The following is a 12,191-nucleotide window of genomic DNA, read 5'->3' as shown; positions in this document are numbered from 1 at the left end:
TTAGGGAATCGATTATATTTACTTTGGCCACTTGTTTTCCAAGCCTTGCCATATGTTTCATGTCATTTATTTTATAATCATTGCTAGCAGTAAAAGCATCTATATTTCAGTCCAGAAACCACTCTAGTTTTCTTGCAAGCCGCTTCAGGTGGCACTTGGTTGTTGCTATGTCTTTGAAAAGTGTATAGTATTGTTTGGTTATTCACGTGGACTCGATGGCCTGCCACATGGCAGCTTGTGATAATCCTTCTTGAACATCAACAACAAGCTTTGCCTTGGCAATGTCAGATCGTATCTCTCACTTGCACATAAGGCAAGTATGATTGTGAAACAGTAGGTTTCACTTAATGAAGCATCAAATTTTGTATCTTTGCGTGTGTATTGACCTTTAAGCTATTACTGAAGACCTTTACACTTACTTGTATACCATGTTCAAACTTGCAGTGCTGAAGCAATAAAAATAAACAAATCTAAAAAGCCAGTCGAGGTCACTCTGGATGGCAGAATGACCCTCTGGCTTATCAGTCATTTCTTCTGTTTTGTGCCATCAGCAGACGTGCTGAGGGTGCTACCACATCACCCAGGTCAGATACGAAGCTGTTGAACAGGACCGGACCCAGTAAACACCCTTGGGTCAGTATGGACCCCTCCCCTTCATTGCTGGCCTTCAGCCACACTTTACATCACTGACCACCGCTCCCTGGGTGCAACCATTCAGCCAGTTTTCCATCCGCCTCACTGTCTGCTCTTCCAGCACATACATCAACAGCTTCTCTGTGAGAATCTTAATGGGGGGCAATGCCAAAAGCATTACTGAAATTCAGGTATACAATACCCACTCTCTTTAGTTGTTTGCCAAGACAGTCATTTCATTGTAGAAAGCTGGTTTGTAATTGAAGTTGTAAGGCATTTAAGCGATACCATAGCCAACTGCAAGTAACCATAACTCTGTATTGTATGTTGTAGTGTTCCATAACCAGGTAGCATCATTTCCTCAGTCTGCCTCAGCACCCTCACTCAGATGGTGTTGAGGCCCTGGCACAGCTGCCCAGAGAGCTGTGGGTGCCGCATCCCCGCAGGCACTCAAGGTCGGGTTGGGTGGGCCCTGGGCAGCCTGAGCTGGTGGGGGACAGCCAGCCCATGGCAGGGGTTGGGTGGGTGGGCTGTGAGGTCTCCTCAAGCCCACCCCAAACTCAAACCATTCCATTATTCTATGAATGCAACTTGGTTTAAACTATTTGTTTCAGCTACAGATATTGTCTGCCCACGTCTGGGTATATTCCATGGAACACTTGGGGTTAGAGATGTAGAATTACAAAGCATGTGTTTGGTAGTGAAATGTACTGGTAATGTTCTTTCTGCAACTTTAGAACTTTAGAGGAACAGAGTTTGCTGGAGAATTGGCCTTGCACCTGCCATGCCTGGTATTCAGAGCAACGTAATCGATTTATTTCTTAATTTCCTGTATGTAGAAACGGGTTAACACTGAGTATCACTAACATTCATCTTAAAAATGAATGCAGTTTTTAATGAAATACTCTTTTTTATTCATTGAGAATATCTGAGGAAGTGCTGGTGGGAAAATCCCTAACTTTGTCAGCCTTAAAATATGTATAACAACAATCTAGCTCTTCAGCGAGACTGGAGTTTTGAGTTGCATGTTCACATAGTGCTACAAGAATGTATCATAATGACTATACAAAAAAGAACCTAAGATTTCCTCATTTTTTCAGTGCTTTCCTTCTTTTAGGATATTTAGTAATTTTTCAACCGCGGGATCAGCATAACTTTTCTGCAAAAGGAAGTCTTCGTGTTTTGTTAAGAACTTAGAGTAGAAGTGTTCCAAGGTAAAACGTTCTGAGGTAGAAACTGGTGACTGTTTTTGTTTGTCTGATGGGATGTGCCTAACCCACTGATGTATCATAGACTCACGGAATCATAGGACCATGTATGGCACGGTGCTTGTCCTGGCACAGTGAGCCCTGCTGCTGTGGTGGGCATTGTGAGGTAGGAAAGCTGCAGTTGGTGTCATGTGTGAAATTCTGTTTTGTTTAGACCTGCTGCAATATACAGTGAATAGACTGTTGTTAATGAACATATCATGTTTGGCATGGAGGACAAGATGAGATTTTCTTAGAGAAAACAACAATATTTGAATTGTTCTTGTTTTATTTATTTTGTGTAGTATCTACGGGTGGGTTCCAACCCAAACCATTCTACGTAACGGTATTATTTTAGTGAATGAAATAGCTGGGAGTTACATCTGAGGGGGCAAAGCAGTCATCGTTCATGTGAAACCTGTGTGATTTCTGGCAGGAAGAGGAAGCAGCTTTTCTTACAATATCTCAAGAAAAAGTTGCTTCCTGACTTGTTCTGCAGTGCATCGTGCTCCTCATGTCTGTGGTCCACTCCTTAACTGTGTCAAAGCTTTTCCTTGCTGAAATAACTCAGTAGTATTAGGAGTCAATTATTGTTTAATTGTGTCGCGTTTCTATTGTACACGTTTTTGTGCCATTTAGCCACCCAATATGATATTGATTCTGGATTATTAAAACAGATGAAAACAAACAAACAAAAATGCTATCTATTGCTAAAGCAGGCAACCTAAAGCTTTAAACAAGCAAGCAAACGTGGATTTATGCAGCTTCTGATGCATGGCATATGAGGTCAGAAGTGGTTCTCTGTCCTGGAAGTTGGACATCTTAAAACATTGTGTAGTTTAAATCTAGTGCAGGTGTTCTCTATGGCAAAAGCAGGGATCGCTTTCAACTTGAAGAATAATTTCTAAGACTTCAGACTTCATTATGTAAACACTTCTGTGCTAAAATAGTAGTTTGAGAAAGAAAGGAAAAGCGTGTCCCAGACTCCTCCTGGAGTGCCCCTCACTGTGTCACCTTAATGCAGTCCTAGCTCTGATTTTCCATTTGATACATGAACATTTTCATTTTAATTGGGTTTTGATTGTACACCATAGTCTGCTGTAGGGATTGAACATCAGTCTAGTGTGCTTGATTTCATTATCATGAATGCTTCGTGATCTGTGTGAAAATAGTCACCATTTTACATTTCACTAATAGGGGGGGAAAAAACCCTGACCTTAAAATGATATGTGAAATTAAATTTTTAATACTTGCAAAAGTTGCCTTTGTGTGTATTTTTTATATTTGCAAGGATCAGCTTTAACGGGAGGTGTAAACTCATACGGTTCGCTTTTCAATCAGATATGTCTTAATGGGTATATTTGAAAATTAATAGACTTTTCCAATGTCTGTGGCAACAGAAGCAGTGAGGTTTGTGGTGATGAATATCAAATGCATAGAAGTACATTCAACGGAGATGATGTTCAATGTATAATTTGCTTAATTTGCCTGACTCGCATACTCGTATGGTCAAAAATTAACTTTGAACTAAAAATAATAGATTCATTTTATAGAACTTCTGTTCTTCACAGCAGCATTTGCATTACAAATCCTGAGTCTCATTCACGTCAATAAATAAGATAATGGTTGTAAAGCAGTTGTAATTTAGTACTGTACACTTGGAAAAAAAATCTTCATGGTCCTGTAGAATAAACATTACAGAAAAGGTCAGAATGGAAGTGTATTTACGTGTGCAGACTGTACAATACCCACCTGAAATTACTGAGAATTAAAATCAAATTAAAGATTGCTGACTCAGTGGAGAAATGTTTTTAATTAAAATGCTTTTTGTTTTTTCCCCCTTTCAGGTATTGCTTTGTTTTTGCTTTAGGATACCTCACTGTGTGCCAAATTACTAGAGTCTATATCTTTGATTATGGACAGTATTCTGCTGATTTTTCTGGGTAAGGAGAAAAAAAAATCTCTCCATCTTACCTTCCTATGTGATGCTGCACCTTTGTTGTCTATTTTTCCCTTTACCACCCATGGCAATATGATGAAACCTGAATTGTATCTTACACACATGTATATGTCTGTAATCTGATGCCACGTTGTGAGTTAAATCTGAATGTTTTAAGGGATTTAGCTTTTCTCTCTTTTGGGTTTTATGTTAGGCGTTCCAGAAAGGAAAGGCCAAGGAGAGAGGCACGTATGTGCTTAAGTAGTCACACCACCCTTAGAACTGGAAAGCTATGCCTGTGTATGTTCTCATTTTATATGAGGACATTAATCTATATTCGGTTGGAGCCATACATGAGCAAAATATAATACAAAAAGGTGAAGCAAAAATGAAAAATATTGGTGATTTTTGTCAGTACTGCAGACAGAAACAATGCACACCATTTCCTATGACCGTTTGCTCCTGGTAGGTCTTTGATTTAAAGGAGCATTTTGGAAAAAAAGAGAGGTGTGTGTGCAAGTCTGTTTAAAAGCAGCAACAACAAAAGCATTAAATACTTCTCAGGAATAGTGGGAATGGCATTGGTGTTTGTAGTTCAGTATTACTGTACTGTGTAGCACAGTTGTGTTTGCCCCGTCACTTCTCAGTCGTCATTGGTAAGAGCCCCAAAACTACCTTGTAGGCTGAAGCCTGTAGCTTTTATGGTTAAATTCATCCTTCCTGTTCTCATCAGAGATCTAACCAGTGCAGACAGCAGAGCCTGGAGGGCACTTCAGCTGACCCACCACTGAGTGTCTACCTTGATGTGAACGGGATCGCTTGCCCCTGACTGTCTTGTCCAGATCTCTGCTGACTATGATGAGAGACTGTAACAAAGATATACGCATACAGATGCACAAAGCTAGATTTACAGATGTTGAACTGAATTTCACCATTAAGAGTGGAATCATGATCCAAATGCTGTCATTTACAGATCACTTAAGGGCCAAACTCTACAGACTTTAACATCAACCAAAGCTCTGAGCTCACTCAGGGAGCAGTGTAATTGTATTTGCCTGTTACTGATCTAAAGCTATTAATAGTAGCCTGAGCACACCGTTGCTCAAATGTGACTGTATTGCTCTGATAGCAGCTGTCTTTGATGTTAGCTCCGATTTCTGCCAGGTCTAAACGCGTCCAGAGATTCATGAAGTCTGTGCTCTGGATAGAGCTGCTCTGTTCAAACGACCCTTTCATGCTCGGGAGCTTGGTGTGTGCGTATTGTATTAAATCTCTGGCATAAACTGCATCTGCTCCCTTGAGACCTGAGACAGGAGTTGCTTCCAAAACAGGAGGAGAACTGCATGCTGCAGTTTGAACTGAAAGAGGCTATTTTCCATCAGGTTTCTCTAGTTCCAGAGAAAGAGATGGAACTCAAAATTTAGCAAAAATGCCCTGACCAGCTGGTGAATCACAGCACCAGCAGTTCTTTCTTGGTACCAAAGAAGCTGGCACAGCTTCATACAGAGGTTAGCCTTGAAAGAGGTTTGAATGAATTTAGATATTTCTCATAACCCATCTTGGCCATCTGAAGTGTCCAAGCCCAGAGAATCTGCCAATGAAATCTGACCTCGAGCTGGAGGTGCCGTTGTGATTCTGGCTTCAGTACTAACAGACCCCAACTGCCTGCAAGCCTTCCACAGCTTCCTTGCCCTTCTGCCAGTACCTACAAGGGAAACGAAAACTGATACACACCCTTCCAGAAAGGGCTCTTCCTCTTTTAGTCTCTAGACTGTTGCTCCTCAGCTGTAACCCAGAAGGTACTGGTAGAGCCATTTCAGAAAGAAAAAATATCAGTATCTGCTATGATAACAATGACATGTGTCAGCTAGAATTATTGTAAGGTCTGTCTGAGCTTCTCCTGGGCTCCATCCCTTGGCCAGGCAGGATCCATGCATTCACATGTCCATTCTCAGAAGGAAAACCTGTTCTGTTCAGAATCAGCTGGAGATCTGTGACAACAGCGGGCAAGTCTTCAGCTCAGATGCTGAAAAGAGATTGGAGAGATATTCCAGTGTCCATTCTCATTTAGCTTTTTTCCTTGTTGATCCTCCCCTGTCATTCTAGACTTGATAACAGGATTTTTTGGAGCACTGGTAATACAGGGGGATACTTTTTCCCTGATTGCATTTGAGAACTGAAAATACATTGTGCTTTGAAATAACCTGAAACCTTAAAAATATCATCTGGCAGGCTGAACCATGTGGCAAAATACTTGTCAGTAGGACTTGATGGCTACAGCATGATCATTTTTCTCTGCTGTTGTTATTGTGTCTCCAGCTCACAAACTACTAGGCAAATCAGATATTTTTAAGAACTGGTTTCTGAATTCTGGTTATGCTCATTTTATGCTTTTATCTTCCCTACCCCTGTTAGGAGTTAGAAGTGCTGGGATTTCTATCAGCTGAAAACTTGGGTACAGTGGAGATGGTACCACTTCTTAGTAACCTTTTCTGTTTTCCAGTGCTGAGTTACTTACCCAGTCAAGGATCTCTCTTGGACAGTTTAAGAAATAAGTCCAGGAAATTCAACACAAACTGAACTCCATTGGAGTCAGCATAATTATGCTAGGTTTTAGTTTTATCACTTACGTTTACTTGAAGCACCTAATAATTGTAGATGGAAAAATTAATAGGACCAGCTGTTAGTAGAAATAGTGAAAATGCTCCGGGTATCTAAATAAGTAATGCTGCTGCTCAACCTTGGTATTCTTATTGTCCTTTGTTTACTGTTGCTGTAATTCATAATGCATATAGTTGCTCTTACTGCCCTTTTTCCTTTAGTCTTTGCACTGAAAGAAGAGAAAATAAACAACACTATTAGAAAGTAAATGTGGAACACTGGCTGTGTTTGTGGAACCTAATGCAGCAATAAAAGGCATAGTTTATCAAATACTGTAGCTAAGGAGTAAATGATTTTCATAGCTTGAAAACAGTGTAATGATTTGAGCTCCAAAAACATACCTTGCATTGGAAGTCTTCCACTAGAGAGTAATTAACCTGGCTATTAGTATAACATTTTCCTTGATATTTACATGTCAAAGAAAATCTGATTTTTTTTTCTTAACTATTCTTTCTTTCCTCTAACAGTCCAATGATGATAATTACACAGAAGATCACTAGTTTGGCATTCGAGATTCACGATGGTAAGATTTCTTTAAGCTGTCTTAAACTTTCCTTTATTTTTTTCTACTCTTTTTTTTGGCTAAAAACAATTGGCATTCTTGTGCTGGGGTACAGATTCAGAGCGTTAGCCAAAGAATTTCAGAATTCAGAGGTCACTGTTGGTGAGAGATTGGTGGTAGCAGCACGCTGTGATCTCAGTTGCTGAGCACCTGTTTTAAACAACATCACTATATGTGTGTACAGGCTTTAATGCTGTGGTTAATTTTTTGTGTCCTTGCAAGCCTAGAGAAGCCCGCAGGCTGTAACGTTCACAGGCATGAAAAGCCTGGAAAACACTTCTTGTGTGAATTCTTGAATGAATGAAAATGAATGAACAGTGCTAGGTATGTCTAGCTGATGACTGAAACGGCCAGAAAGCTGATGCCAAACTTCAGAGAAAACACATTTGGAAGTATTAGTTTTGCAAGCTATAATCAATTAGAGTACAGCGTACGCAGATTAGAGGAAACAGCTTATTCTGAAGAAGTAATACTGTTTTCAAAGTGAACTGCTTCCTCCTATTATTTTGCTACAGGAATAAGCTATTCCAGATTTGCTGAAATCATGCACAAGTAGTGGAGTTGCGTTATAGGATGAGCATAGCAGTGTTTCTGATGGTCTTGAAATAAATGTTTCATTTAGTCAGCTCTATTCTTTACTTTAACTATGAACTGCACAAGATTTTTTTACTTACTTAGAATCATAGAATCATAGAATTGCTCAGGTTGGAAAAGACCTTAAAGATCATTGAGTCCAACCATGACCTAACCATACTACCCTAACTCTAACAACCCTCTGCTAAATCATGTCTCTGAGCACCACATCCAAACGGTTTTTAAACATATCCAGGGATGGTGACTCAACCACCTCCCTGGGGACCCTATTCCAGTGCTTAACAACCCCTTCTGTAAAGAAGCGTTTCCTGATATCCAACCTAAACTTACCCTGGCGCAACTTGAGGCCATTTCCCCTCGTCTTGTCACCTGTCACCAGTGAGAAGAGACCAACCCCGCTCTCGCTGTAAGCACCTTTCAGATATTGAAAGAGAGCAGTAAGGTCTCCCCTCAGCCTCCTTTTCCCCAGACTAAACAGCCCCAGTTCCTTCAGTCTCTCCTTGTAGGGCATATTCTCCAAGCCCTTCACAAGCCTTGTTGCCCTTCTTTGGACCTGCTCCAGCACCTCATACTTTCTGTATTGAGGTGCACTTAAATTAATACAGACTATCTGCATTTTCCTATCAAGTCCAGCATATTTTAGGTCTGAATTTGTTTGAGATAAGTTGAATTCTGAGTATCTATCGTAAAATTTATTTCCCTACAGACTCCACATCAGAGATCCTCTGGAGTCCCTGTCAGCTTGTGGGGATACAGTGGAAAGCTCTCTCTCTGGTTGCATTTGCAGTTATCAAAGTTCTTGAGTTGGATAATCACAGCTGCTAAAAGCACAGTGGCAGTATGATGAGACCATTGTAAATTCAGGAGCATCTTTGAGTCTTATCTCAGGAGATGATTAAAAAAACATGTACAAGGGACACAGAGGTTGTATTAAATCAATGATTTTTAAGCATAGACAGCCTGCGAGGGATCTGTCGAGAGAAAACAATGAAAAGAAGCCTGCTGCCCGTGGGCTTTTGTCCACTATATGAAGATCCTTGATTCCACTGGAAAATATTTTAAGAGATGTATGGCTTAAGGAGGAGATGATGTTGCAAATCGCTGTACAGATCATTAATGGCATTCTGAGCCTTCAGCTACCTCAGCTTGGCTGTATTCATCACCAATTACTTCTTGTTTTTTTCTCCTCTCCTTGATTTTTACCAGTACATCTAAGGAAAGGTAATGAAAATGAAAAATCAGAGGTGTTGCTGCATTGGAAGATCTTAGTAAATTTCAAGGCTCTCGCTGTGGTTAGGTTGGTTTTGTGGTAAAGGCAAGTCTGCATTTGATCTTTTCCTGGCAGCCTACTCACTGTGCTCAGCTGGTTTCAGTATTACATTTGAAGATCCTGGAAAGAATTGGGTGTAAGGGCACTCACTCACGCTGCATAATAAAGAGTCTGTCTGCTCTTAGTGAATATCCTTGATCCCAAGTTGAACACTGTACTTCTGTAAATAAACAGTTCTGGAACTGTTACAACTCTGCGCACTTATTGTGGACTTTTACAACAGGAAAATTCTATGCAAGTTTTGTAGGAATAGTTTAGGTTTGATTTGTAATGCTGGCTTTTCAGAAGGTTGCATGGGTCACAGATTTACACCTACATACATTTCGTCTGTGCCTTTTGTGTTTTGAAGTTAGGCCTGTGATAATTGTTGGCCTCTTACAGGTTCCTGCTACTTAAAAGGACACTGACAAAAATGAGTAGTCAGTGTGTTATATTTTGTATTCCTTGCTGACCCTCACACATATTTTAAAGGCAGAAAAGTTCTTTGCGTGGTTCAGAGCCTGCTTGTGTCCATATTCATTCTTTATGGCAAGATTTAGATTTACTTGTGTAATGTTAGGCTGCTGACAGAGTTATGGGGATTAAAAAACCAGCTTTTTGTACTTCACATTCTGTCTGAAGTACCTTTTTCATCAAATTTAAAACTGGCATGTTTTGGAGAGGGAAGGGTGTATTGCAGGTATTCCAGAAGTAGGCTGATTGGCTGCAGTTTGTTTAGGAAGGCTAAAAATGAAGAGTTTTACTTGCACAAGAATTTCCCAGCTAGAAAATGCTGTCAAATAGAGAAGCTTTTGCAATTATAAGGTGCAAAAAGTTGAGCAAAGGAGAAAGATGCCATCGCTGCTTAACTCCTCTATCTTGCGATGGCAACAATATATTTTTTGAAAGAAGATGGTTTAACAAAGTTTAATGATAAGTAAGACAGCTGTTTAACAAGGTTTGATGGCAAGGTACGCTTGGTTATTCTCTGCATAGAGGACAGGATCAGAGGAAATCATCCAGAAGTCCTTTTTGTTGAGTCACGAGGTTCTGAGTGGACCCCTTTGCTTTCCAAACTCCTCCTCAGAGGAGCTAGGGTGCAGCAGGACCCAGTCCTAGTCCCAGCCTAACAATGACAGACCAGCTTGGGCTGGAGGACGCCATCACACACGGAGGTCCCCCTCTTTTGCTCACAACCCACATACCCGCAGATGAGCATCACTCTTTTTACTGCAATTCTGGGAGTTCTTTACAGGAAGAGCTGGGAGATCTTTACAGGAAGGAGGGACCCGTATCAACATCTAATCTCACTAGTCTGTACATGCTTGGACAGCTTGTTTTTAACTCCAATGCTTAATGAATCTTAAACAAAGAGCCTCTTCAAATGTTTATATTCGTAACTCAAGGAAGTTCTGGAGCTTACAACACAATTATTTTTAAAGCACAAAGAGATTCAGTCACCAAAATCAGGGAATATTAGGCTCTATGTTTGCTATTTAATTGGGCAAACATGCCCACAGCTTCTTCCAACCTCATTTCTCCTCTCTAACTGAAACTAAATTAAAGATTAAAAAAACACAAAAACCATAAACAATCACTTCTTGTATGTCAGAGTCATGTAGTAAGAGAGATGTAATTCCTCCATATTGCTGTGTCGCATTTGTCCAGAAAACTGGCTACACACAGGTAAGAAACCAGAACCATCACACTCTTCTGTCAGCTTCTTGATTCCTAGAGGTTTACCTTTCATGTGCTTTCTGACCACCGGAAAATAAACTTTCCTGTTCCTTTAAGACACCCTTCTGCTACCACTCATGCCTTGGTTTTCAACTCTGTAGTTGCTAATGCTTAAATGCACTGTTCCAGGAACACAGCTTGCTTTTCTCTAATTATTATGGCCTGATGGATCTGGCGCCCTCCATTTTTAAAAGCAATAGAGCAGACATTGATACTGATCTGTAACAGCACTGCATTTACTGTGAGAGCTAAAAGGAGATAGAGTACACTGAATATGCAACTGAAAAGATTTTTTTAAGCTCTGCCTTTTCTTTTTCAATCATGCACCAGGAAATATAGTTATGTGCTAGTCTTACAGCAGTGTTTTGGGTCTCCCCACATTTATTTTGCTCCAACAGCTGCATATGAGGACAATGGAGGGATTGTTTCATGCTGTTTCTCCTCATATTGCTGTTGTACTACTGTACAGTGTTGTAAGATTTACAAATTGGCTATTAAGGTGTATTTTCCTCCCAAAATTGTGGAAGTATATTCTTTGTCCCACGTGGTCCCTGAGGAGATGGTATTTTAATTGGTGGATGAAACACACAGGAAAAAGAGATAAGGAAAAAGAAAAGGAATACTGGAGAAACTTACATGTTATTATGTTAGTTGCAGTGGTCTTAATTATCTTTTGCTACCGCCTTCTTACAGTCAAAGCAGTGCACCATACACTTGGGATGGTTATTGAGCAAAGTAATTTGAAAGAAACAAAGGCGAATTTCATGTTGATTCACAGCTAATGAGCAATCTCATCCAAATTGCAGTACCTGCTATTCTGATAGCAGTGCTGGCTTTATTAGCTGTGCTCAGATAACGTAATGCTGCCACAAGCATTGAGGAATGTTTCATGTTCAGATTGATGCAAACATTCCATCTTTATGTTCAGTTAACTTGGCGCTTCGCCTTCTCCTTTTCTCAAAGGCAAAGACCTCCCATATTCAGCAGGAATGGTGTGGTGGTATGGTTTTTGTTGTTGTTTTGGTTACTTTTAATCACAGTGCTTCCTTCACAAGTCTTGGAGGTTCTCTCTGTCAGTTGTCTCCTGGTCTATATTTTGTGCATCTTCTTTTAAAGTGCTCCCTCTTGTGTTAGTGACAACACAGCTATTGTAGCTGTTACCAAATCATTTTAATTCCTCTACATGCCATTAATGTTTTAAGGAATTACGTTGTATTTCTCAACTCCTAAGACTTGTGTCGTTTGGGGCCCGTGGTTGAACATGTCAAAATCTCTGATTTTTCTTGCTTTTTCTTGTAATTTCTCTGCAATTTTACTCAGTTGACACCTGTGTCTGTTTGCTGCCAACATGCTAGTAACAACTAAAGCTGTTAGGGAATGTCTGCCTCTTCTTCAGGCCTTAAAATACTTCAGTAACAGCGTGCATTTAAACTCAGGTGATCCATTTCTGAACCTCAAATTAAATCTTGCTGTGGTTTCAACAGGGCTTGTGATACAATCTTCATGTTT

At 40.2% G+C, this 12,191-nt stretch overlaps 1 protein-coding gene across 4 annotated transcripts in view; it reads left to right on the top strand.

Annotated features, from left to right (window-relative positions):
- Positions 1–12,191, top strand: part of MBOAT2 (membrane bound O-acyltransferase domain containing 2) — a 154,051-nt gene that overhangs the window by 116,884 nt on the left and 24,976 nt on the right. For all 4 annotated transcript variants that reach the window (XM_025148772.3, XM_025148771.3, XM_025148773.3 and 1 more), the window contains 2 exons: positions 3,728–3,823; positions 6,948–7,003. In XM_025148772.3, the coding sequence (XP_025004540.1) occupies positions 3,728–3,823; positions 6,948–7,003 (152 nt within the window). The remainder of the gene's footprint in view (positions 1–3,727; positions 3,824–6,947; positions 7,004–12,191) is intronic.

The sequence above is a fragment of the Gallus gallus genome, chromosome 3 (genome assembly GCF_016699485.2).
Source record: "Gallus gallus isolate bGalGal1 chromosome 3, bGalGal1.mat.broiler.GRCg7b, whole genome shotgun sequence".
Taxonomy (NCBI): Eukaryota; Metazoa; Chordata; class Aves; order Galliformes; family Phasianidae; genus Gallus; species Gallus gallus.
Note: the sequence above shows the minus strand (reverse complement) of the source record. Positions and strands in the feature narration are given on the sequence as shown.